Here is a 27,959-nt window from a genome sequence, read left to right on the forward strand (position 1 = left end):
GGCAAGGACATGCGCAGAACACCAACCGAAGCCAAGCCAGGAAAGTAGAGCATGCGCGCTACTGTCTAAGGCGTTTTGCTGGACACCGAGCATGCGTACCATATCTGAAGTTGATAAATTAAAATTGAACATGCGTGATTAACCTTTCTAAATAGAAGAGGGGGAAAGGAAAGGGGAAAAAAATGTTAGCAGAGCTCTTTGTATAAGGAGCATGCGCATTCATTCGTTCTCGGTAGTTTTTTGAGAGTATGGAAAGTGAGCATGCGCATAGTGAGAGGGTTGGTCTTCTGAAGTTTGAACCGAACTGAAACTGCGAGTCGGAGAACTGTCAGTGAGTGTGGGGCTAATGGGGAGCTCGTAGGGCAGAAAGGCAAAGAGAGCGTCTTGGCCTTGCTGTTTGCTAATTCAGTGGCTTTGGAAAGGTTCATAACCCTTCGGTAACTCAACTTCCGTATCTGTAAAATGAGAATAGTATTACCTACAATGCCGGCTTAGTCCGGTTCGATAGCCTCGGCTCATTTTCAGGGCTACATAGACTTGATGTGAAGCGTTTATCAAAAATACTATTTACCGGGCATAGTGGCACACGCCTATAATCCCTGCTTTCGGGGAGTCTGGGGTAGAAAGATGACGTGTTTGAAGACAGCTCAGACTAGTTAGCCAGTCCAGGCCTGACTGGGCTACATAGGGAGACCTCGTCTCAAAACAAAGAACCCTCTTTTGTTGTATAAACATAATAAAGACTTACTTTAATATTTTATCTGGCCTTTCTCTAAGCTCCAAATTTTTTTTCTTTCTTTTCTTTCCGAGAGCAGGTCTCACTATGTAGACCAGGCTGGCCTTGAACTCATAAGAGGGCTGCCTGCCTCTGCTTCCCAAGTGCTGGGATCAAAGGCATGAGCCAGTGTGCCCGGCTCCAACTTCGTTTTAATACTGGAACTAAACATAAAACATTCCTTATTGATCTTAATTGTACTTACCAGGCCAGAAGCTGCTTGGTGGAAAAAGAAAAAATAAGTCTTTTTTTTTTTTTTTTTTTTTTTTTTTGTTGTTGTTGTTTATTGTTTTTTGTTTTTTCGAGACAGGGTTTCTCTGTGTAGCTTTGCGCCTTTTCCTGGAACTCACTTGGTAGTTCAGGCTGGCCTCGAACTCACAGAGATCCGCCTGCCTCTGCCTCCCAAGTGCTGGGATTAAAGGCGTGCGCCACCACCGCCCGGCAAAAAATAAGTCATTTTCTTGGAAGACAGAAAAATTAATGTTAGATGGATGTTTGGTTATTAAGCTAACTTCTGGTATCCATGTGGTGTGAAGTGAATACAAAGAATTCCTTCAGTCAGCATTATATTAACTAATTTATTTGTGTAAGAGTGTGTATGCACCTGTGTGTGTGTGGATGTGAGCATTTATGCAAATGCAGAGGAGAGGAGGGCATCCGATTGGTTATCACTTTATTTCCTTTATCACTCTTCATATATTCCTTTGAGGCAGGGTCTCTCCCTCCTCTCCCTTCCTCCCTCCTTCCCTCTCTCTGAACCTGGGGCAGTGTTTTCTCAGCCAAGCTGGAAGCCATCCCCAGTGATCCTTCTGTCTACACCGACTCAGACCTGAAACTACAGGCCTACACCAGGCTTGCTCGGTGGGTGCTGGCATCTGAACTCTGGTCCTCGTGATTACACAGCTCCCTCAATGAACATTTTTGTTTTAAGATTTATTTATTTATTATACATAGTGTTCTGTCTGCATGTGTCCTTGCAGGCCAGAAGAGGGTACCAGATCTCATTACAGATGGTTGTGAGCCACCATGTGGTTGCTGGGAATTGAACTCAGGACCGCTGGAAGAGCAGTCAGTGATCTTAACCACTGAGCCATCTCTCCAGCCCCCTCAATGAACATTTTTGTTTTGGTTTGTTTTGATTTCTTTTGAAAACATACTTGGGGAAAATGGTGAGTACAAATCATATTTTGGAAACTATTGAACTGTGTGTGAGAATGAATTTGAGTACAGTAATCGCCCCCCCCCCCCAAATTCTATAGAGTAAGAAAATGTCTTTAGATGACTAGATTCTTAGATGCAGGCAGGGTAGAAAGACAGGAAAAGTTTAAGAACACGGGAAGGTCAGGAACGGGATGCACAGGCAACTGGGGAAATGGCTCCAGGAGTAAAGCACTTGCTGTGCAAGTGTGAGGATCTGAGTTCGAATCTCCAGAACCCATTCTAAACAGATGCAGTAGCACATATCTGTAATCCCGGCACTCCTATGGACAGAAGGGGAGTGGAGACAGAGAATCCCTGGACTCACAGGCCAGCCAGCCTGATATACACAGATGCAGACAACAAGAGAGACCCAGCCTCAAACCCGGCAGAAAGCAAGGGCCACACACATGCACACTATTAACAAAAGTCTCTGTTGTTTATGTGGAGACAATATTCCTTTTATATAGAACTATTTCAAATAAGAGTGTTAAAATAAGCCGGGTGGCTTTTTTGGGAGCATTTGGGAGGCAGAGGTAGGTGGATCTCTGTGAGTGTGAGGCCAGCCTGGTCTACAGAGTGAGTTTTTCACAAAGAAACCTTGTCTTGAAAAACAAAAACAAACAAACAAAAAAAGAATGTTAAACTAGTAATGAGCCATGCTTAAGGCCTAAGAGTCTGTGACTTTCAAGTGTAGTCTTCCTTTAACCTTTGTGCCATATGGTTTTTACCTTATCGGCCTATGTTCTCACTGGTGACACTAGGAACTACTTTGTAATTTCACCAAAAAAGAGAGGAAAAGAAAAAGCATTCTCTTAGAAAGTCTTTGAACAAAGTATTGTCAGAAAACAATAAAATCAGGCTGAAAAGATGCCTTGGTAGTTGAGAGAATTTGCTGTTCTTGCAGAGGACCCAGGTTCAGTTCCCAGCCTCTACAAGGCAATTGTAACTGCAGTCCCAGAGGATAGGATACCCACTTCTGGCCCCAGAAGGCACTGCATGCATGTAGTGGACAGATATACACATAGCCAAAATATGCACCTAAGAATAAATTCCCAGCACTCAGGAAGCAGAGGCAGGAGAATCTCTGTGAGTTTGAGGCTGGCCTGGTCTACATAGTGAGTTCCAGGACAGCCAGAGCCACATAGTGAAGTCCTGTCTCCAAAAAAAAAAAACAACAACCCACAAACATAAGTAAAAAGACAACAAAATCCCATTAATATATGTAACTGTTGCTAAGACACTTAAATGTGATTCTTGAGAAGTCCACACCTCACCCTGGGGATGCAACATCCTTTTCTTAAATGCCTCTCTTTCCATCAACACCCTTGCTTAAATCCGTTAAAATCCATTCTTAACTCAATGCTGCTTCCTGCAGCTCCCCTGACATGCTTTTTGATGGCAGAGTCAAGTATGATAGATTGCCAAGCGTGGTGCTGCACGCCCTTCATCCCAGCACGCCAGAGACAGAAACAAGCTGATCTCTGTGAGTTCGAAGCCAGGCCAGCCTGGGACCCTGTCTCAAACACACACACACACACACACACACACACACACACACACACACACACACACACACACTTTAGACAGTCTTATGAGCTGGCCTGGAACTCACAGAGCTCCACATGCCTCTGCCTTCTGAGTGCTAGAATTAAAGATGTGTGCCTCCATGCACAGACAAAAAATTACTTTTTGTTAGTGTACATATATATATATATATATATATATATGTATTTTAAAGATTTATTTATTTATTACATATACAGTGTTCTGCCTACATGTATGCCTGCAAGCCAGAAGAGAGCACCAGATCTCATTATAGATGTGAGCCACCATGTAGGTGCTGGGAATTGAACTCAGGACCTCTGCAAGAGCAGCCAGTGCTCTTAACCTCTGAGCCATCCCTCCAGCCCCTGTGTACATAAGTTCTTCATTTTCTAAAAAATTTATTTTGATGTTGTATGTGAATACCTCCATACCTGTATGTGCACCGTGTGCATACAATTCCTTGGAAGGCCAGAAGAGGGTGTTGGATCCCCTAGAGCTGGAGTTACAGGCACTAGTGTAGGTGCTGAGACCCAAACTTGGGACTTCTGCAAGAGGAGCAAGTACTTTAACCACTGGGCCATCTCTCCAGCCCCTTACATCTGTGTCATGAACACATGGCATATTGTTTGCTCTTGTTAGTAATGTGGTGGTTTCTCATGTCTGTGTCTTTTTTTTTTTTTTTTTTTTTGCAGCTTACCCACTCTCTTGTGTTTCAGAAGAGGCCTAGTTGGTGGCTTGTCATGTCCATAGTAACCGTGCAGCTTGGGCAGTGTGGCAACCAGATTGGTTTTGAAGTGTTTGATACTTTATTTAGAGACTCACACTGTTCCCAGGGACTCTGCTCTAAGAGAGAAAATGAAGCCTATCAAGCATCTTGCAGTGAAAGATTTTTCAGAGAGGAAGAAAATGGAGGTAGGTGTGGTCAACAGCCCTCTCCTTACTCTATGTGAACATCTTCGAAGTATCTACGCCCATCCCTTCCATCTTACCAGGGAGGTCCTTTGATTTTCTTTCCCCACCCCATGCTGGGGTTTGAACCCAAGACCTCAGCAGGCTATGCACGTACCCTGCCTCCAACCCCTAAATTAAAATGTAGACACAAAGAACTGACTCTGGGGCTGGCAATATGGTTTAGGGACTTAGAAGTTGGTGCTCTGTGGTACTGACATAAAACAGGCTATTTTTCCCTTTTCCCTACTCTAGTTCCGGTTGCCCGGGCTGTGCTTGTTGACATGGAACCTAAAGCTATCAATCAAACCCTATCCAGAGCTGCCCAGGCTGGCCGATGGAAATATGGTCAGCATGCATGCTTTTGTCAGAGACAAGGATCTGGGAACAACTGGGCATATGGGTAAGAACAGGTCCTCATGACTTTCAGTGGTGTTACAGCTGTGCAGTTAAGTACTCAGGCCATTATAGGTGCATAGTTGATAAAACAAGCTCAAAACCTTGAAAGTGTTGTATTAAAATTTGCAATTTGGAGTCTGGTGCGGTGGTGCACACCTATCATTCCAGCACTGAGGAGGTAGAGGCAGGCAGAACTCGGTGAATTCAGAGCCTGGTCTACATAGTGAGTTCCAGGCTGTCTTACTTAGCTTTATGACCAAAGCAACTCTTATGAAAGAAAGCATTTAAGTGGACTTGTTTACAGTTTCAGAAGTTTAGTCCACTATCATCATGGTGGGGAGCATGGCGGCATGCGGGCAGACATGGTGCTGGAGAGGTAGCTGAGAGTTCTACATCTGGATCCACAAGTAGCAGGAAAATAGAGACACAGGATCTTGCTTGGACTTTTGAGACCTCAGAGCCCACCTGAAGACACACTTCCTCCAGCACGGCCACACTTCCTCCAACAAGGCCACACCTCCTAATCCTTCTCAAGTAGTGCCACTCCCTGGTAACTAATCATTCAAATCTATGAGCCTATGAGCCATTCTTATTCAGACCACCACACAGGCCATTCAAGGCTACCTAGTCAAATCTTGTCTTAAAGCAAAACTAAAATAAAATTAAGAATTTGGTCTAGAGAGATGGCTCAGGGTAAAGGCACCCCTGCCAAACATGATGAACTCAGTTCAGTTCCTAGAACCCACATGGTGTAAGGAGAGACCCAACTCCATCTGACATCCACATATGTGCCATGACATGTGTATGCCCTCCCGTAAATATATGTAATAAAAAATTACAATTTAGAATATGTCAGGCCTGGTGGTGCAAGCCTATAATCCCAGCTACTCAGGAAGCCAAGGCAAGAGGAGCTCAAGTTCAATGTGTGCCTGAGCTATAGAGCAAGTTCACGGTCAGCCTGAGCAACTCAGCAGACTCCTGTCTCAAAGTTAAAAGTATATAAACAAAGGGGCCAAGCTCAGCAGTAGAGCCCTCGCTCAGCATCTTTGAGGCATAGGACCAACTTCCGTTACCACCAGTAAATAAATAAAATTCAGAATTTGATCTTCTCCCTGTGCCTGTGCTCAGGTAAAGGCCGTGATGGAACCAGGATCTCCAGCATCCAGGTCTCCTCTCTCTCTCCCTTATCCCTCGGCAAACTATCAGTACAGCAGCCTCACCTCGCAGGCACCCAGCTCTAAGGACTGTTACAAGGCAGCAGTCCCCGAGTTGTGCTGTGCTGGAGACTTTGCAGAGGACCAGGTAATCCCAGCCCTTGGGAGGCTGAAGCAGGATCCTGAGCTCCTGGGCTGCTCTCCCACAATATATGAGGCCCGAGAGATGTCTCAGCAGGGAAAGGCAATTCCTGCCAAGCCTGAGGACCGGAGTTCAGTCATGGTAGAAGGACAGAACAGATTCCATAGAGTTGTCTTCTGGCCTCCACACATGCGCATCATGGCCTACATTCACACACACACACACACACACACACACACACACCATACATATGATGATAATAATGAGTAAATAATCTCATTGTTCTCATTTAAAAAAGAACTTTTAGCCAAGGAGCAGTGGTGCACACCTTTAATTACAGCACTCAGGAGGCAGAGGCAGGTGGATCTCTGTGTTTTCAAGGCCAGTCTGCTCTACAGAGCGAGTTCCAGGACAACCAGGGCTGCTACACAGAGAAACCCTGTCTTGAAAAACATATATATTTCCTAGATCCTGTAAATTTATTCTTCTAGCCATCCTACTCACCTGTTAAATATATTTAACCTGTCTCTAATAAATGTTGTCAGTCGGGGCACCATACTTACATGAGACCGCCTCCCACATCTTTGAAAAGACCTCTGTCTCCTCAGTCTTCACCTTCTAGCGTAGCACCTCCCTCTGGTTAAATGACGGTACCCACGCTTGTTTCTTCTGCCGTGGCATAGGTACTCTGTGCATGGCCCGAAGCATGAAGAGCCTATGATGGACCTAATCCAAAAGGAGGTGGAGAAATGTGACTCTCTGAGTGGATTTTTCATCATCATGAGTATGGCTGGGGGAACAGGATCGGGGCTGGGAGCCTTCCTTACACAGAAGTTACAGGACCAGTACTCCAGTGCCTTGAAAATGAATCAGATTATATGGCCTTACGGAACTGGCGAGGTATGAACATGCTAATTACAAGTTAGGTATTTATTTTGATGAGTGTTTTTGCTTGTTTGTATGTATGCGCACACATGCATGCCTAGTGCTCAAGGAGGCTGGAAGAGGGCATAAGATTTCTGGTCCTGGAGTCATAAGGTTGTAAGCTATCATGTAGGCACTGGGAACCAAACCCAGATCCTTTGGAAGGCCAGCCAATGCTCTTAACCACTGAGCCATCTCTCCAGCCCTTAATCGAAAGTTTTATGTTGTATATTCTTTTTTTTTTTTTTTTAAATTGATTTAGGTACAAGTAGGAGTCTGGTATGGTCATATGCCATTTCTCTTTGGTAAATGCTCAATATTGAATAATTAGATCAGAGTATATTTTCTTTCTTTTTAAAGTTTTATTTATTTTTATTTTTTGTATATGAGTGTTTGCCTGAATGTATGTCCATGCACCATGTGGTGTCAGATCCCCTGGGACTGGAGTTAGGCAGCTGTGAGCTGCCATATGGGTGCTAGGAATCAAACCTGGTCCTCTGGAAGAGAATCCACTGGGCCATCTCTCCAGTCCCTATATCCTTTGTTCTTAAAGTGAACATGAATAAATAATGGATCGCACTGTTTTGGGAATGTTGAGTTCAGGATTGATTGTGATATTTATGTGAACAATTCATTTAATTTTGGTTACATTTTTCCAAATGTATTCTTTGTTTTTAAGTCTTTCTGTTTCATTTGGTCTTAGTTTTTTTTTTGAGACAGTCTTACTATGCAGTCCAGACTTACTTCCAACTCAAGACCCATCCACCCAATCCAGCTACAGGCATGTGCCACCATGTATAGCTGAGGGGTCTTTTTTTTTTTTTTTTAATTAAGCCAGTCATGGTGGCGCATGCCTTTAATCCCAGTTCTCAGGAGGCAGAGACAGGTGGATTTCTGTGAGATCAAGGCTAGCCTGGCCTACATATCCCTATATGTAGGACATATAGAGACATTCCAGACATGCCAGGACAGCCAGAGCCACATAATAGAGTCCCTGTCTCAAAGAAAAAAAAAGGGGGTCACTAGAGACATGGCTTAGCAGTTAAGAGCACTTTCAGAGGTCCTGAGTTCAATTCCCAGCAACTACGTGGTGGCTCACAACCATCTATAATAGGATATGATGCCCTCTTCTAGCATGCAGGTAATACATGCAGAGCACTCATACATAAAATATAAATAAATAAAAATTTAGAAGAAGGAGGAGGAGGAGAAGGAGAAGAAGGAAAAGAAGAAGAAGAAGAAGAAGAAGAAGAAGAAGAAGAAGAAGAAGAAGAAGAAGAAGAAGAAGAAGAAGAAGAAGAATTATTATTATTTCCAAAGATGATGGCCAGGAATGTAACTCCTTAGAGCATGTGCTTAGCTTGTTTATAGCCCTGGAGTCTATCCCCAATACCAGGCACTAGTAAGAATATCAACAAGGAATTTCAAAGACGACTGCCCATCTCTCAGGAACCCGTCTCTGGACTGGCTCTTCTGGTGCTGCAAAGGGGACCCTTAACCTCATGTTGGGGGTCCATGGTATTGTGGCTAGCCTTCAAACCATCTTAACTTCTTTCTATTGAGAAGAATTTTTTGTTTGTTTTTTGTTTTTCAAGACAGGTTTTCTCTGTATATCTCTGGCTGTCTAGGAACTCGCTCTGTAGTCCAGGCTGGCCTCAAACTCACAGGGATCCACCTGCATCTACCCCTGGAGTGCTGGATTAAAGGTGTGCATCAGTACTGCCTGTTGAGAAGAAAGTGTTATGCATACCAATTTCCTAATAGAAAGACCAAATGTAGAAAATGATTCAGGAAAGAAGTGTGGTAGCAATGACTCTTTGTTTTTGTTTTCGTCTTTGTTTTGAGACTGTGTGGCCCTGGCTGGCCTGGAACTCGCTCTGTAGACCAACCAGGCTGGCCTCAAACTCACGGAGATCCACCTGCCTCTGCCTCCCAAGCAAGCGCTGGGCTGAAAGGCCCGTGCCACTACTCCCAGCTGGAATCTGCACTCTTCATCACTCACTCCTCCTTTCCTGATTCTGACGGTTTTCTCTCCAGGTTATCGTGCAGAACTACAACTCCATCTTGACTCTCTCTCACTTGTACCGGTCTTCAGATGCCCTCCTCATTCACGAAAATGATGCCGTCCACAAGATCTGTGCCAGACGGATGAACATCAAGCAGATCTCCTTTAGAGATTTAAACCAAGTTCTTGCCCATCAGCTGGGGAGTGTGTTCCAGCCTACGTACTCTGAGGATGGCTCGCTTCACTACCGCAGGAATCCACTAGGTACTCAACCCTCTGTTATGTGTAGAAAAGCCATATGTTCTGAAAGCCCAGCATGATTTCCGCTGTCTCCTCCCCTTTACCTGGAAATACTGCCAAGATGTACCCCAAAGTCTGCCTTCAGACCCGCCTTCATCTCCAAACTGTCTTACTGAAAAGCTCAAGAAGTTACTAAATTTCTCAAAAGCATGCAATGTGAGTATCTAGATCAGTGGTTCTCAACCTGTCGGCCAAGACCCCTTTGGAGGCTGAATGACCCTCTTACGGGGGTCACCTAAGACCATCAGAAAACACAGATACTTTTATTACTATTCGTAACAGTAGCGAAATAGAGTTATGATGTAGCAACACAAATACAACATGAGGGACTGTGTTAAAGGGTTGAAGCATTGGGAAGGTTGAGAACCACTGAGCTAGATGCTCCTCACTGACTACACCGTTTGTGGAGCTACTGTCCTCCCAGGACCTAAAACTGTGTAAGGCTGATAGTGAGCACTTGCTGAAGTGCTCATTGGGTGGAAATGAGTGTGTTTGCACAGCTGGGGAGAGAGGCTAAGGTATTACACACACGAAGGAAGTGTTACACCCCTGAGCTACACCCCACCGATGAAAGGTATATAGATCTGGGGTTCACAGAAACAATGGGGTTGGGCTGGAGAGACGGCTTAGTGGTTTGTCGCTGCCTGGGGGGTCAGCCTCCAGCAGCACAGGCCCAAAGGCAAATCCCCAGAGCTGGTGTGTACTAGAGTTTTCTGTCTGAGGGGGGTTAGGGAAAAAGACATTCACAGTAGCTTTGGATGATTTCCCTCTTTGTCCGCTATTCTTTCATGTTCTTTCTGTGTTCTTCCGTTGTTGGCTGAAGAAAGAAGGCACTCCAAGATCAGATTATAAGGCCTACCTGGCAGCAGGAAGGTCCAGCCTCTTCTAATGGACTGAACCCTGAACAGCCGCACAAAGGCATATTTATTGGTTGTTACACAAAATATTTCCTCATACTAGGGTCCCTAATCTTAATTTACAAGGCTTACTGAAGGAGAGCATCACGTGCATCCTTGACTCTAGTCCTTTACTATGTTCTGTGTGCAAAATATGCACTAATACAAGATATGCACTAATACAAGAGCCTCAGGGGTGCCTGAGGCGTCATGTGACCAAAGTCACTGGATGGCTGCAAAGCCCCTTCAGCAAAACAATCTCTGTCTTCCACAAGGATTCTTCAAGGTCAAAGTACTTCTGAAAAACAGCTGTTCATTCTAATATCTACCCCCACACAGTGATTCTGCTAAATTCTTACAGAGTACAGGTAAAAACATGTTTTTTTTCACCCTTACATGATTAAAAACAAAGTCACCCCAATAGCCCATATACATTTACATCTGAGCAACTTGTTACATATTAACAGAACTTGAGCAAACAAAGTATTTTTTCATAGCCAACTCTTTTGTTGGCAGGCGATAGCAGCAGCAAACATGTGAAGGCACAGCAGAAGCAAAAGACATTCTGGGGTCTCAGGGGTGTGTGGGGGGCCTTGCCTACCTGAGAGTCACAAGACACCCCATCAGGGGGTGGCCTCCTGGTGGGCTGACACGTGACCTTCCGTTGCCACCTGCTGCTCCTCTGACCCGGCCACCAGCCACCAGCAGTGGATAAGAACAGTTGTTCTTGCAGAGGACCCAGGCTCTGTTCCTGCTACCTATTCACAACCATCCCTAACTCCAGGTCATGGAGGTCTGGCTCCTTCTCCTAAGGCCTGGGGGCACCAGGCACGCACATAGTGCACATACATACATGCAGGCAAAACATCCATACATATCAAATAAGTGAATCTCAGAAAAAAAAAAATCGATGTGGGTTTCTAATGTAAATTGGCATTATGTCTAAGGATTGGAAACCCACCTGGGCGGCGGCGGTGGCGCACACCTTTAATCCCAGCAGAGCCTGGCTGATCTGTGTGAGTTCGAGGCCAGCCTGGTCTACAGAGCAAGATCCAGGACAGCCAGTGTTACACAGAGAAACCCTGTCTGGGGGGGGGGGGGGAGGAAGGAAGGAAGGAAGGAAGGAAGGAAGGAAGGAAGGAGGGAGGGAGGGAGGGAGGGAGGGAGGGAGGGAGGGAGGAAGGAAGGAAGGAAGGAAGGAAGGAAGGAAGGAAGAAAAAGGAAGGAAGGAAGGAAGGAAGGAAGGAAGGAAGGAAGGAAGGAAGGAAGGAAGGAAGGAAGGAAGGAAGGAAGGAAGGAAACCCAGAGGACTCAGGAGGGTTTGCTGCCGCTCTTGACAGAGCACGCTCCGCCTGTTCTGTCGTCTTGTTTGGCTAACGCTTCCTTGCTACTTTGCAGTAATGAAGGGAGTCGGGAGGAAGAGCAGGAAGATGAGGTCGAGAGGAAGAGAAAGAACATTCAGAGACTCCAGGCTGCCATGTGGTGTCATGTCCTTCAGGGCTCTGACAGGAAACGTGGGGAGTGGGGTTGGCCCAAGATGGGAGTTTGCCAGAAAGAGGAGGACAGATTATCAGAGAAGGGAGTCAGTGGATTAGGGGCTCAGTCAGGGCCAAGGATCGCTAGGCTGAGTTAGTCGGAGAGCTGGCAGAGAGGTCTAGCGAGGCGCCAATATAGCTCACTGCGCATGTCTATCCTCACTGCGGAAGAGGAGACACAGGAAGCCAGCGGGTGTGGAGGTGACCCCGAAAGGCGTGAATTACAGCTTGTTGCAACCTGTTCTCTCTTCTTCTGGCTATTTATCTATTTACTTTATTTTGGGTCTTGCTCCATTGCCTAGGTTGGTCTTGAACTCCTGGACTCACAAGATCCTCCTGGTCTGTTGCCTCAGTCTCTGAAGCAGCTGGACCAGGTCTGCCTCAGGTCATGAAGGTCTGTTTGGTGGCCTTCTACCACAGAACTATGTTTCTATCCCAAAACACGTCTGATTGTCATTTAGCTAGATAAATACGAGATCTGGAACATTATCTAAGAAACATTTAATGAATATAGATAGGATGACAAGAAAAGTGTATTAGCACTCATACTTAGTTTAGTCAATTAGTCACTCTTATTTCTACTCATATTTCTTTTGGTAAGCTGTCGGGTGTTCCTTCCTTCCTTCCTTCCTTCCTTCCTTCCTTCCTTCCTTCCTTCCTTCCTTCTTTCTTTCTTTCCTTCTTTCTGTTCGTTATAATGCGGTACTGTGTTATTCATTAAGCGGGGCTGTTTACTGTGTGACAAAACCCACTGTAAGAGTTTATTAGGGGAGGAGACCAGAGGGTAGCACTTAGGCCTGTGGAAATAGTCATGCAAGAAGAGAGAGGGGAGGGTCTGTGACCTGCTTTTTACGGATTCTCCCCACCCCCATGTGCATATGGGCTACATAGCCAGGCATGCGCACAGATTGCGTGATCACTCTGCGCGCAAATCATGTGACCAAGCAGCGCATGTATTACATAGGATGTAGGCCCCACCCCCCAATGACTGTAAGCATCTTGCCAGCACATGTGAGGTCATGGGGGAGTAGCTAGAAATTCCAACACTTTCCTCCTTCCCTCCCCCCAACTTCTTTCCTTTCATCTTTTTTCTTTGAGACAGAATCTCTCTATGTAGCTCTGGCTGTCCTGGAACTCACTATGTAGACCAGGCTAGTCTTGAACTCACAGAGATCTGTCTACCTCTCCCTCCTGAGTGCTAGAATTAAAGGTGTACACAACCATGCCTGGTCTGTTTCTTTTTTTTTGAGCCAGAGTCTTTCAATGTAAGCTCTTGGGCTGGCTTGGAACTTGTGGGCAATCCTCCTGCCTCTGCCTCCTAAATTCTGGGATTACGAATGTGAGCCACCATATCCATTATAAGTATGCTTTTTCAGCCATTCTAAAATGAAGCAAAGATCTGGGCATGATAGTACACGCCTTTAATCCCAGCATTCCAGAGGCAGAGGCAGATGGATCTCTGTGAGTTCAAGACCAGCCTGGTCTACAAAGAGAGTTCTAGGTCAGTCAGGGCTACACAGTGAGTCTCTGTGTGTCAATAATAATAAAGCAAAAATGTAGTCTGTATCAGATACTGTCTCTGAAAATTCACTTTTATTGTTTAAGCAATTCTGCAGATGGAGAAAACATTTGGCTCAGAACATCATCAAGTCATGGTTGTGTAAAAGTAATGGCACCACTGTGGATGAAGTAAATTTAGTTCACATTTTGGGTTTTTTTTGTTTAATTTTGATTTTGTTTTTTCCTTACAGGAGACTTAATGGAGCATTTAGTTCCCCACCCCGAATTTAAAATGCTGGGTGTTCGTAACATTCCACAGATGTCTGAGAACTCTCTGGCATACAGCACGTTTACCTGGGCTGGCCTCCTCAAGCATCTAAGACAGATGCTTATTTCGAGTGCAAAAATGGAAGAAGGTAAGGGCGATTTTAAAAATAGACAACCCACATACTGGGAAGGGCCTGTCCTGAACCCTGAGGGTAAACTGGCTCAGGCTGGTTGAAATAAAGGCCCCTTCTTCTACAGAGGAGCCTCCTTCAGAAACTCGCTGAGACATTGCAGAGGGCTTCTTGAGGCTGTACAGTCTTCAAAAGGACATTTAAGACAAGCGTCGTGTTACTGCAAATCTTCATTTTATTTTAATCAAAGTAATATATGAATGTAGCTCTAAAAACCAAGTAGTTAGGGGCTGAGGCTATAGCTCGATTGGAAGAGTGCTTGCCTAACACGTAAGGCCCCGTGTTCAGTTCTCAGCCCCACAAAGAGCAGGAAGATCAGGAACTCAAGGCCTCTCTCAGCTCCATAGCAAGTTTCAGGTCGGCCTAGGGTATATTAGACCCTGCCTCAAAAGAAAAAAATCATGTAGCAGTGAGATGGCTCCGTGGGTAAAGGCGCTTGTGTCCAAGCTGATGACCTGAGTTCGATCCCTGGACCCCAAGTGTTGGAAGGAGAGAACCGACTCCTCCAAGTTATCCTCTGACCTCCACACATGGACTGTGGTACACACGAGCACACGCCTACATGCATGAACACACACACACACACACACACACACACACACACACACACACAAGCACATAAATTAATTAGTTAAATCAAAAAAATCAAGTAACAGCCGGGTGGTGGTCCACACCTTTAATTCCAACATTAGTATCGAATTCCCCTCAGGTGCCTGCCCTGAGGAGATTTCTCCCCGAGTCCTGGAGAAGATGCTACAAGCAGCTGGGATACTAATCTGAGGGAAATCGAAAGGATCTAAGCACACGGAGCTCTTTAGTCCACTCACTCTATTCTTCTCAGTCAATTCTGTCTGCACAGCTTGTTTTCTGTTCTCATACTTAGCTCCTCTCTGTCCCTTTTCTGCTCTTCTCTCCTTGTTCTCTCAGTCCTTCCCTTTTGTTCTCCCCCCCCCCAAGCGTCTATACATCCATTCATTAACAACTCATTAGTAAAAACTACAAAGTAAACCCCCCGGGGCAGGCATTCTGATAAGAGTCACACTTGGCAAAGACTTGGTCAGCTAATTGGTGATTGACAACAGCTGTAGGTGGTAAAAAGTTCTATCTCTTAAAGGGATAGCTAGAAGGGTTACAAGGGAAGAAATTAAACCAATGAGAGATTTAAGGAATAGGCAAAGAATATGTGTTCTATTTATGAGATTAATAATAATATCCAGACATGGTTAGTCAGTTAACAGCCTTTTTTTGTTAGTCACCTGAATCTCAGGACCTGTACATAATTAGTTTCTGAGCCTAAAGTCTTGCACTAAAAACTGGTGTAGAAATAAATACCAAGTGTTAATTGTTATTTGAATCAGAGTGGGGAGGGGCTGGTGGAGGAAGCTTAGGGCAGCATAGATGCTATTGATCTCCTGAAGGACTAAGATATGCCAAGGCCGGACACCTGCACTATCACTTCTGGTTCACTGTAATTCTCCTGAAGGGTTTCGATCTAACAAGGCCTGCGATTCTGCTCTGTGAAAGTTCTAAGAGGACACTTTGGCCAATTTTGCCTTGTCATGGCTAAGGATGGAGAACAAGACCTCTAAGTATCTACAGTCCACATGGAAAAATAGACCTAGTTTTGAAGCATATTTTAGTATGTTTCTGTTCATAAAAATTGTACAGTTAAATAAGAAACCATCTTTTAGACTATCTATAATTATGTGTGCCCATAAGATTGAGTTGTAATCGTGAGATTGCATGTACACATTACATGGAAATGCACGGTAAATGGAGAGAATCATAGCTGTTATTGCACAAGAAGTTTACAACAAGAAACAGCCAGTTCATTCAAAAGGCAGTAATTCCATAACGCCTTGTGTGATGGTTTCCTTCAACAGAACCCTTGGTTCTGATAGGTTGACCTTCTGAGCACTAGTTGTCACCTGCTGTATACTCCCATGGTCTTTTGCTACCAGCAGCTCTCAATACACTAGGGAGGCAGAGGAAGGCAGATCTCTGTGAGTTCAAGGCCAGCCTGGTCTACAGAGTGAGTTCCAGGCCAGCCAAGGCTGCACAGAGAAACCCTGTCTGGAGAACCAAAAAAGAAAAGAAGAAGAAGAAAGAAAAAAATCAAGTAATTAAATCACTTAAGGAGTGCAGATATAGCCCAGTGGTAGCACACACAATTTTTAAAATTTTTATTTACTTTATATGTATGATTGTTTGGCCTGTATGTATGTATATCTGTGTACCATATACACACTTGGTACCTGTGGAGGCCAGAAGAGGGCCTTCGATTCCCAGGACCAGAGTTACAGACAGCTGTGGATATGGTGATAGATATGGATGCTGAGAATGGAACCTGGGTCCTCTGGAAGAGCAGTCGCTAAGTCACTGCAGCCTCCAGCAGACCCTTCGCATGTGAGAGGTCCTGGATTTGGTCCTAGTGTGGTATTGCAGGCACACTGTGTGTCAGCAGTTAGAAGAGCTCCCTGGCACACATTTGTAAGCAGACCACAGCAGTGCCCGGCCCTCTGCTTCCCCTCACTCAGAGAAAACCGCTTTCAATCTGTTCAGTTGCTTCTTCTGAAACTTATGGCCCTATTTATTTAGAAATAAATATTTGGCTCTGATTTAATTTTATTTCCACCTTTACCCATTCCTTTCCTCTTTTCCTCACTTTTTAAAGGCTTTAATTTGGTTTTGTTTGCTTTTCATTTTTTTTTGAAGATTTCTGCATGTATATGTTATGTGTAATGAGCATGTATGTGTGTGTATTCACATATATAGGGGAGGGTGCACATACATGTGTGTCCATGCATGTAGAGGCTGGTTCACGAGGTTGACATCAGGTATCTTCCTTAATCATTCTCCATTGTATGTATTGAAGCAGGGTCTCGTGCTGAGCCCAGAACTCATAATTTGCTAGAGCTAGCCAGCTTGCTCCAGGGACCCCTTGTCCCTGTCTCCCCAGTGCTGGGATTGCAGGCAGCTAGCTCTCCATGCCTACCTGGCTTTTATGTGGGTGCTGGAGTCTGGACTCCGATCCTCACACTTGGGTAGCAAATGCTTTATCCAATGATCCATCTTGTTTTTGTTTGGACACAGGGTCTCATGTATTACAGGATGGCCTCAAACTTGCTATGAGTTCTCGATCCTCCTGCTTTCACCTCCCTGTTAGGATTACAAGATGATAAGTGTGCACCATTGTGCTCAGCTTTCTTCATACCTTTTTGAAACAGTGTCTTGCCATGTAGCTCTAGCTGGCCTGGAACTCACAGTGTGATCTTCCTGTCTCCCAAGTGCCACCCTGCTCATCCATTTTGTTCCTAATATAAAAACTGCTGATTGAATCTTCTTAGATCCCCTCAGAGTTCGGGTGCTGGCACCCACATCAGGAGGCTGACAGATAACCTGTAACTCTAGTTCCAAGAGATCCAGTGCCCCCTTGTGGCCTCAGTGGGTGCCTGCACCTACATGTGCTCAAACACACACACACACACACACACACACACACCTTCGTCACTCACATTCTTCTTTCTCTTATATTATAACATATATAACATAGTATAACATACCTTTACATCAGCCTTTAGTATAAATCTCACCAACGGTTGATCTATGTGCTGTTTGCAGGCCACACTTTATTTCATGGACTATTTGTTTTCCCTTGTAGAATTGTTTCTTTTTTATGTGTTTTGCTTATTTGTTTGTTTGTTTTTGTGTCAGGGTTTCTCTGTGTAACAGCCTTGGCTGTCCTGAGATCCAGACTGGCCTTGAACTCATAGAGATCCGCCTGCCTCTGCCTCTGAGTGCTGGGATCAAAGGCATGAGCCACCACCTGGCTTTTATTTTTTTAACTATGGTCCTAGGGACAAAACTTGAATGATTGGTTCCTTGGCAAGGAGTAACACTGACAAGTAGCATCGCCACAAGCTAGTAAACTGCTTAGTACACTGAGAATTCAGATAACATTTTATATACTTCATAGAGCTCTTAAAGAAAAGGAATAATGGGGGAAAAAAACCTTTAAAAGGGGGCTTGGCAGATCTCTGTCTCAAAACAAAACAAAATAAACAAACAAACAAAACCAGACTGGAGCTGTTCTCAGTGGTTAAAAGTGCCTGCTGGTACAATCATGAGGACCAGAGTTTAGACCCTGGTGCCCACATAATGTCCTCCTACTCATGCCTCTAACCCAGCTCTGAGAGGAGCAGAGACGAGAGAATTGCTGGGTCTTGCTCTGGCCTGGGGGAACAGGCTGAGAGCGATGGAGGAGGACACCAGCTGCCCTCTCCGGCCTTCCCTCAGATGTGCACCTGTCATACCCTGACACACACTACATACGACGTACATCACAGTGAAGCGTCCCTGCCCTTATCTGTCTGCTGCGGTGCTGAGAGGTCTTACGAGAGGAGCAGAGGGGAGTCTCAAGGCTTCCAGGTGGACAAAGGCAGCATCAGGCTGACTCATGAGTGCTCAGGCTGTAGGTTGGTGGTGGGACACTTAGGAAGCAGGCACAGAGCCTCGGTTTCAGATCACTGTCCAGGTAGCAGACTTCTCAGAATTGGGGTTAGGTAGGACACAGTGACCCAGTGTCCCGAAAGATCCTCTGCATGGCTGTGTCTAGAGTCACTGAAGCTGGCCTCGATGGTTTAGCTTTTTCAGAGCAGAAATCCCTGTTCCCTCTGCTGTTAGACATGTCTGTCTTGTTCCCAGGACTTCCACAACAGGTGAGCAGAGTTTCAACTGTTCTGGCTGCTCAGTCAGTAACCAAAGTTATGCTGATGCTGTCTTCACAAATGTTGCTTTTTTTCTAAGACATCCTTTGTTGTCTTAATGGGAGTGGGAGAGAGAATGTGTGTGTGTGTGTGTGTGTGTGTGTGTGTGTGTGTGTGTGTGTGTGTGTGTGTGAGAGAGAGAGAGAGAGAGAGAGAGAGAGAGAGAGAGAGAGTATCAGTGTGTATGTGGTCCTTTGTGTTTAACTAGAAATCACTGGATGTTATTTAGTAGCAAGTATTATAGAAATATTTAAAATGACAGGTAGATTCCCCTTTCTGCTGGAAACAGCTTATGTGTGTCGGATGGCAGTGCCAGCATTTGGAGAGAGCAGAGCACAGTTTGAAGTGATGTTTGCCGACTCCTGGCCCCAGTACTTGCTGTTCTAGCAATACCTGCTAAGATCTATGGAGCACAGTGTTCTTCACGGAGGGTGAGACACCCTGCACCAAGCTCTCGGGTCAATTAAGTGCAGTTTGCTTAGTCATTTTCCCAAAGGGCACTGTAGGTGTCAATGGTTTGTTTTTGTTTTTTGTTTTTTTGCAGTTCATTATAGATAGAGTTTAAGCATATAATTTTTTTTTTGTAGTACAGGGATTGAATTTAGAGTTTACATATACTAGGCTAGTGCATTACCACTGAGCTACATAGCCTGCCCTGAATGTTTTCCGTTTTTGAATATATGACTGAGCATATGGGTGAACATATTTATGGCACAAACCAAGGTGAAGGATCTGTTTATATCTGGTTCATGTTATCAGAATGCACTGTCTGAAGATTGGCTCCGTTTTTATCACTGCTGCTGTTTACCTCCACATCTCCCAGCAACAGACCAACAAGGGAATGAAAAATTGAAGCAAGACAGACTAAAACTGCCAGATATGATAGCACATGCCTTTATTCTCAGCACTCGAGAGGCAGAGGCAGGCAGATCTCTGTGAGTTCGATGCCAGCCTGGTCTACATATCTAGTTCTAGGACAGCCAGGTCTACTTAATAAGTAGACCCCAGGGAGAAGGGGAAAGGGCAGAGAGACACAATAGAGAGTCACAGACAGAGAGAGACAGAGAGAGCTTACAGTGTCATTGAATACCTAGCTTCAAAGCTTAACATGACTGTGCATGCTTGTAACTTCAGCATTTTGAGGCAGGAGAATTGTGAGTTTGAGGTTTAGGGTTATATAGTAAGATCCCATAAAAAAAAAAAAAAAAAAAGTGGACATGGTGGCTAATGCCTGTAACCCGGCACCCTTGGCACTTCAGAGACTGAGCAGAAGTTCCAGACCAGCCTGGGTTACATTGTGAGTTCTAGGCTACAGAGTGTGACCCTGCCTCAAAAACAAACAGGCAATCAAATACATACCTCAGCGTGGGGAGGGTTCTCCAAGGGCCTTAAACTTCTGACTTGATTCTCCTGCCTTGCCTCCCAAGTGCTGGGATCATAGGCATGTGCTACCACACCTAACCTAAAGCAGCTACATTTGTCTCATGCTGTTCAAAGCAGTGTATAAACTCTCTAGCTTTTCTTTTGTGCTAGGTATCGACTGGCAGGTGCGGCCTCCTTTCTCAGGTCTTCCACCTCTTGGCAAAATGTCTGTCCAAAAGGATCGTCATTTTAACACTTCTATTGCTAACTTGGTCATTCTCCGTGGGAAAGACGTGCAAAGTGCAGATGTGGGTAAGCATAAGTTCAGATAAAAATTGAGGGGTATATTTTGGATCATGTGGGTGGTTTTTCTTGTTGTTGTTTTTTGCTTGTTTCGTTTTTTGACAAGGGGTTTCTCTGTGTAGCTTTGGAAGCTGTCCTAGAATTCGTTTTGTAGACCAGGCTGACCTTGAACTCACAGAGATCCGCTTGCCTCTGCCTCCCGAGTGCTGGGATTAAAGGCATGTGCCACCACCGACGCCCGGCTCATGTGGGTGTTTTTTTTTTTTTTTTTTTTTTTTTAAGATTTATTTATTATGTACACAGAAGAGGGCGCCAGATCTCGTAGATGGTTGTGAGCCACCATGTGGTTGCTGGGAATTGAACTCAGGACCTCTGGAAGAACCTCTGGTGCTCTTAACCTCTGAGCCATCTCTCCAGCCCCTCATGTGGGTGTTTTAAAAACAACTTCTGGGATGGTCAAGATGGTGCAGTGGGAGAGACACTTGGCTTAGAAGCCTGCAAACCTGAATGTGGCACCTGGAAGTCATGTGAAGGCAGATGAGGGAACCGACTCCACAGATATCCTCCAGCCTCCACCACACACTAAATGCAAATGTAATAGTTTTTATTAGGCATTTAGCCACCTTTAATTCCAGCTCAGGAGGCAGAAGTAGGCAGATCTCTGTGAGTTTGAGGGCAGCCTGGTCTAGAGTGAGTTCCAGGACAGCCAGAGCTATATAATGAGACCCTGTCTCACAAACCAAACAGAACAGAAGAACCTAATTGAGTGGTTGGGATAGATAACCCGCGGGGCCACCTTACTGCCCAGCCAGTCTTGTTGTTGTTGTTTTGAGACAAGGTCTGCGTAGCTTTGGAGCCTGTCTTTCCCGCAGTCCCCAAACTTGCTATGTAGCTGTGGCTGGCGTTGAACTCCTGACCCTCCTCCCTCCACTTCCCAAGGGCCAGGACTACGTGTGCCACCACCCCCACTTCATCTTGGTTTTGGGAAAAGTCTCTTACTAGCCTGGTACTTCCTGGTAACTCAGATCTGGCCGGGGTCTAGACTACCCAGTGACGGGGTCACACAAATGTACCCCCAGCTTCCTTGACTTGGTCTCTGGGATGGAACGCAGATGCTCATGTAGACTGAGGCCACATCCTCTCTCTTTAGGAAGAGAAGTTTAGTACATGTATCCGTGTGTGTGTGTGTGTGTGTGTGTGTGTGTGTGTGTGTGTGTGTGTGTAGTGCACATGTACTGCATGTGTGTGGAGGTGAGAAGCAATGTGTTGCTTCTGTCCGTCCACCCTGTGAGTCCCAGAGTCTGAAGTTGGTCGTTAGGCCTGGGGAGCAGCATCCCTGCTGAGCCGTCCTGCTGGTTCAGGAAGAAATTATTAGCACAGGCTTCAGCACCGGGGTTTATAGGAAGGGAGGCATTTAGGGAAAAGATAACACAACGCGAGTGTGGGTATGAGCTTCTCAAGAGGGAACCACTCTTAAGTGTCTTTATAATAGCCATATGTACTTTTTTAATTTTTTTATTTTTTGGACAGGGTTTCTCTGTGTAACAGCCCTGGCTGTCTTAGAACTCACTCTGTAGACCATGCTAGCCTTGAACTCACAGAGATCCACGTGCCTCTGCTTCCATGGTGCTAGGATTAAAGGTGTGCACCACCACTGCCTGGCTCCATATGTACAATTTTAAGAGTTTATTTCTAAGTGTGTGTGTGTGTGTGTGTGTGTGTGTGTGTGTGGTGTATGTGTGTGTGTGTGTGTGTGTGTGTGTGGTGTATGTGTGTGTGTGTGTGTGGTGTGTGTGTGTGTGTGTGGTGTATGCGTGTGTGTGTGTGTGTGTGTGTGTATGTGTGTGTGTGTGTGTATATGTGTGTGTGTGTGGGTGTGGGTGTGTGTGTGGTGTGTGGTGTGTGTGTGTGTGTGTGTGTGGTGTGTGTGTGTGTGTGTGTGTGTGTGTGGTGTGTGTGTGTGTGTGGTGTATGTGTGTGTGTGTGTGTGTGTGGTGTATGTGTGTGTGTGTGTGGTGTGTGTGTGTGTGTGTGGTGTATGCGTGTGTGTGTGTGTGTGTGTGTGTGTGTGTGTGTGTGTGTGTATGTGTGTGTGTGTGTGTGTGGGTGTGTGTGTGGTGTGTGGTGTGTGTGTGTGTGTGTGGTGTGTGTGTGTGTGTGTGTGGTGTGTGTGTGTGTGTGTGTGTGTGTGTGTGTGTGTGTGTGTGTGTGCGTGTGGTGTATGCCCATGAGTGTAAGGAGGTTTATGCCTGTCCATTTGCATGCAGAGACCAGAGGAGGACCTGGGGCGGCTGCTCTGCCTTATTCCTTTGAGCCGGGGTCTCTCACTGAACCTGAGCATTGCCTCTCAGCAATGCAGGGTGGTTGGCAAGCTCCAGGGGTTTAACGCCCATCCCTGCTCCCCCTGTACACCAAGCACTCTTACCCTGAGCTTGCCCATCCCTGCTCCCCCTGTACCCCAAGCACTCTTACCCTGAGCTTGCCCAGCCCTGCTCCCCCTTGTACGCCAAGCACTCTTACCCACGTGTCTTCTCTCAGCCCCTGATGTGTACAGTTTCAGAGGGTTACCTAGGGACCTGACTGGGCACATCTGGCGGTCCATGCCCACTAGGCCACAGCTGACAAGGTAAATGTAAGGAAGGCTAGAAGAGGGAAATGTGGGGACCTAGGAAGGAAAGGGCGCTCTCTCACCACCCAGACACAGGATTCCAGCATGATTAGCATTTACTGTGAAGGTTGTCAGCATAAACATGGTATTTTATAAAGAAATGTCTTCAAGTGGGAATATTAAAAGAATGACCCAGGCTTGGGGCCTGAATGTTTAGGACCCTGGGCAGGGCCTTCCTCCTACAGCAGATATTTCTGGAATCTCACAAACAAGACTAACATCTTAGTTTTCAATGAGGACACCCTACACTCCTTCATCCCTGTGATCTGGAGTTTACCTCCTCGTTGTAATCTGGCGGGTACCCTGTGACCTCATTAAAAGTCCTTAGCAACTCCTTGAAGACAGTAACTTCGAAAATCACTAAAGTACTATGCTGGTGTTTGTTTTTGCTCTTTTAGGGGTCCTGCCACCCAGCTTCCAAATAAATCATACATGGGGTCTTATCTTAATTATGAATTAAGCTTGGCTTCTTTCTAGCCAGCTTTTCTTAACTTATTCCATTTACCTTTTGCCTCTGGGTTCTTCCCGTTCTCTAACTTCTGTCAATCTTACTCTCACTCTGTGGCTTGCTGTGTAGCTGGGCGGCTGGCCCCTGATGCCCTCCTCCTTCTCTGGCTCCTTCCTCCTTTTACTCCTCCATCTCTTTTCTTCCTCCCAGATTTCTTCCTCTGTATATTCTCTGCCTGCCAGCCCTGACTCTCTTTCCTCCTGCCTTGCTATTGGCCAGTTCTTTATTAGACCACGAGGTGTTTTACACAGGCACAGTAACACAGCTTCACAGAGTTAAACAAATGCAACATAAACAAAAGGAACACATCTTAAAGTAATATTCTACAACATTACTATACAGACAATGAGGCCCAGCTCTTTGTGGATCCACACTCATGGGGATGTTTGTTGGGGTTGTGTGCACATACCTCACACGGGGCAACAATTTGCTGATTCTCTGTCCACCTGTGGGCCTCTGTCTGCCCTGTCCTCTTACTCATCCAGAACCTCCTTCTGTTACTCCCTGAACTTAAGCTCTATATAAAAACCATCTTTCAATAAAGCCTCGCTCTGCTTCCTACTGGCTCATTCGGAAATTCTTTCCTCCTGCAAAACCAAGGATCTGCTTTACCTAAGGTGTCTCCTCAGACTGAGCTGATGACAAAACCCATGGTCAGGGAGTTAAGACACGCTTTTACTGTACACGAAGTTTACAGTCTTGTTTGTGCGGTTCCCAGACTGCAGGGTCACATTGGAGAAACCCCCAAGGACAGCCATAGACACACAGGCCTCGAGCATGCTTCATTGCTAGTTCAGCGTTCATATTTGAAATCGCTCTTTGCAGACAGTCTTCCCAGCAAATCTTGTAAATTGTACTATGATTATTTTATTTTATGTGTATGTTTTGCTTGCATGTATTTCTATGTATCACATGCATGCAAGTGCCGGAAGATGCCAGAAGAGGGTGTCAGATCCCCTGGAATTACAGTTACAGTTGTGAATGCCTCTGTGGGTGCTAGGAATTGAACCTGGGTCCTCTGGAAGAGCAGCCAGTGCTCTCAACTTCTTAAGCACTGGACCATCCTTCCAGCCCAGAGACTTGAACTGGAGTCTAGAGTGAGGGGCTCCTTGCCTTCTTCTCTCCCCCTATTTTTTCCCCTGTCTTTTTATCCTTCTTCAGAATTTAGCTGTTTTCTTCTTTTTTTTAAATGTGTGTATATGTATACCTGTGTACATGTATGCTTGACATAACATGCATGTATGTGCCACAGCACACATGTGGGGGTCAGAGGACAACTTCCAGAGTGTCAGTTCTCTCCTTCCGCCATGGGGGTCCCAGGAATTGAACTCAGGTCATCAGGCTTGGCAGCAGTCACTTTTACTCCTGGAGCCAGCCCCCGTTACAACATCTTCACACACGGATAGAAGGGACTTTGCTCATGTATGGTGTTTCCAATTCTAGAGGGGTTTAAAGACCCAGCTCTCTACACTTCCTGGTTGGATCCTGTTCATGCTTTCAGCCTGTGGAAAACCCAGCGAGCCTTTGACAAGTACGAGAAGTCTGCAGCCCTGGTCAGCAACAGCCAGCTCCTAGTAAAGCCGCTTGACACGATCGTGGGCAAGGCGTGGAATATGTTTGCATCCAAGTAAGTAAAAGACAGGTCCCCAGACCTCCCCTCCTCAGCCAGATAATGCCCAGGGAAAGCGTGAGGTGCGCTGTGGAGCGAGCCTGGCTGCCACCATGTGGCTGTGAAGCCTTGGGCATAAGACTGGAAGGCTACCCCTCATCCACGCAGCAAGCATCCAATGAGATCATCGTGCAAAATACCTAGTACACCACTTGGCTAGCCAAGTGCTCACTAACTGTCCTGCACGATTGTTTTTATTTTATGTGTATGGGTATCTTGCCTATATATATGTCTCTGTACCATAGACATGCCGAGAGCTCTGGGAGGCCAGAGGAAGGTGCTGGACCCCCTGGGACTAGAGTTACAGATGGTTGTGAATGAGTCTCCATGTAGGCACTGGGAATAGAACCTGGGTCTTCTGGAAGAATACCCAGTGATCTTAACCCCTGAGCTATCTCTCCAGCTCAGCTCCTATACTACTGTTATAATATAGGACTTGTTGTTTACCAAATGAACAGTTTCTAGGCAAGATTCAAACATTTCCTAATAAGATAGTTTTTGAAAAAAGATCCTTGGGACCAGAGATGCTGCTCGGGAGAAGAGCACTTGCCCAGCATGTGTGGGGGCCTGTGTCCTGTCCCGGTTATTGGGAAGAGACAAGGAAAAGGTCCCAGGGAGTGGACGGTACTCTGGTCCTCCTCAGTAACAGTAATGTATTGAGGGAAGTCTTCGGGGCTTCTCAGCCTCTTCCCGTAGACAGTTATTTGCTGTCGACATTCAGTGCCCCAGATGACTGAACAGGGCTAGGATTCCCCAGGCCTGGTCATCTTCCCAGGTTGCTCCACAGCCCATCTCCTCCTCACCTGGATCCCACGTCCTCTTTTGGTCCAAGCTCTTCTTCCTCTTGCTAGGATGTCAGTTTATTGCGTACCGGCCTTGCTGTTCTTCTGGGAGCTGGGTTTGTCCTGACCCAGAGCATTTGGGTGGGAAGGGTCTGAGAAAACCACCAAGGCAGAGCCCTAGATTCAGTTCTAATGTCAGACCCTAAATGGACCTTCTGGGCTCCTTTTTAGAATTGATCTGGAGGCAGTGGCCTCCTGCAGTGTACTGAGCCAGGACTAGAGTCCGACACGCCGCCTTCCCCTGTCCTCTGGACATAAGGCCGAGGGAGTGTGAAAACAGGCTGGAGTTTGCTAGTGTCATTCACTGATTCCGAGTAAACAAGCGCCCCACACGTAAGGAAGGTCCCCAAGAAGTGCTGTGAGCTTTGAATGCTCACAAGCCAGGAGAGGTCTGTCTATTGTTTAGGTTTCTCGTTTGCCTGGATCTATTGATTTGACAGTTTCTGCTTTTCACCAGAGCCTACATTCATCAGTACACAAGATCTGGAATGGAGGAGGAAGACTTCTTGGACAGTTTTACATTGTTAGAACAAGTGGTTGCCAGTTATGGTAGTCTCTGACCCTAAGAGGAAAAGCACCTCACAGGAGTCTTGGACTAAAGTATTTTCAGAATTGAACCATGCTCAGCGGAGGTCACATGTGAGCCCAGCACTCTGGAAGTCGAAGCAGGAGAATCAGGAGCTCAAGACCATCTTTGGCTACATCAAGAGTTCAAGGCCGGCGGATGTCTGTGAGTTCGAGGCCAGCCGGTGCTACCAAGTGAGTTCCAGGAAAGGCGCAAAGCTACACAGAGAAACCCTGTCTCGAAAAACAACCAACCAACCAAACAAACAAACAAACAAAAAAAAGAGTTCAAGGCCAACCTGGGCTACATGAGACTCTATCTCAGAATAGATAAATACAAATACTTGCTCTAAAGTCCAATCTGTTAAAGTAATAAAATAGAATGCTGAATTTGGTAAACTGTTACTGAGACTTTTTTACTGTTACCAAAAGAAAACTACTTTTCCACTAATTCAGCCTCTCAAACATTTTAAATATGACAATATTTATAAATGTGTGATTTGGAGGAATTAAATTCTTTTTCCTAATTTTCTTTCTTCAAGGTAGATTATTTCAACAAGTAATTTGTAGTGATGGCTGTGTTGACTTCAATTTGGAGTGTAGTAGCTGTGTGGAAGAGTAACCATTTGGTCTTATTAAAGCCAACACAGGCCGGGTGGTGGTGGTGCACACCTTTAATCCCAGCACTCGGGAGGCAGAGGCAGGCGGATCTCTGTGAGTTCGAGGCCAGCCTGGGCTACCAAGTGAGCTCTAGGAAAGGCGCAAAGCTACGCAGAGAAACCCTGTCTCGAAAAACCAAGAAAAAAAAAAAAAAAGCCAACACAGAACTTACTGCTGTGTTTTTTTCTCCAGTGATAAATAAAATACTTACATAATTGGAAAAAAATAGAATGCTGCTTCTAATTTATGTACTCTGTCCACAGACATGAAAAAAACACTTCCAGTGGAGTATAGCATATTTTCAGTGAAAATCTATGTTGTGGAATATTACTTTAACTATGTAAGGTGTGTTAATTTGTTTATGCTACATTTGTTTAATTATGTAAAGATGTGTTGCTGTTTCAACATCTTGCCTGCCTAAGGCACCTGATTGGTCTAATAAAAAGCTGAATGGCCTGGTCAACAGAGTGAGTTCCAGGACAGGCTCCAAAGCTACACAGAGTAACCCTGTGTAAAAAAACAAAACAAAACAACAACCAAACAAAAAAAGTGAATGCCCAATAGCTATGCTAGGCAGAAGAGGGACAGGTGAGGCTGGCGGGCAGAGAGAATAAGTAGGAGGAGGAATCTCGGGAGAAGAGAGAGAGAGGAGAGAATGAGGGAGAAAGAAAGGGAGATGCCCAGGGCCAGCAGCCAGGCAGCTGCGAGCCAGTCCAACACGGAGGAAGCAGCAAAGTAGGACATACAGAAGGAAAGAAAGGTAAAAAGCCTGCAGGCAAGTCACAGATGAAGGGAACAGGTTAAGCTGTAAGAGCCAGCGGGACAAGCAGAAGATA

General features: G+C 45.6%; 1 protein-coding gene across 6 annotated transcripts; it reads left to right on the forward strand.

Annotated features, from left to right (window-relative positions):
• The first annotated feature begins 41 nt into the window (after nt 1–41).
• Tubd1 (tubulin delta 1) lies at nt 42–26,990 on the forward strand. Of its 6 annotated transcripts, none has more exons than XM_006983195.4 (9): nt 42–331; nt 4,213–4,432; nt 4,724–4,871; nt 6,847–7,063; nt 9,125–9,356; nt 13,575–13,739; nt 20,081–20,221; nt 24,832–25,015; nt 26,357–26,990. In XM_006983195.4, the coding sequence occupies exons 2-9, from the start codon at nt 4,261–4,263 to the stop codon at nt 26,457–26,459; spliced, it is 1,362 nt and encodes a 453-aa protein (XP_006983257.1). In that variant the 5' UTR covers nt 42–331; nt 4,213–4,260; the 3' UTR covers nt 26,460–26,990. The 6 variants fall into 6 exon arrangements, with proteins under 6 accessions (XP_006983257.1, XP_015857232.1, XP_042138473.1 ...); XM_016001746.3 differs by having other exon boundaries at nt 101–437; XM_076577624.1 differs by lacking the exon at nt 42–331 and adding an exon at nt 350–422.
• Nucleotides 26,991–27,959: the final 969 nt, after the last annotated feature.

This window comes from Peromyscus maniculatus, chromosome 8 (genome assembly GCF_049852395.1).
Source record: "Peromyscus maniculatus bairdii isolate BWxNUB_F1_BW_parent chromosome 8, HU_Pman_BW_mat_3.1, whole genome shotgun sequence".
In the NCBI taxonomy this organism is placed as follows: domain Eukaryota; kingdom Metazoa; phylum Chordata; class Mammalia; order Rodentia; family Cricetidae; genus Peromyscus; species Peromyscus maniculatus.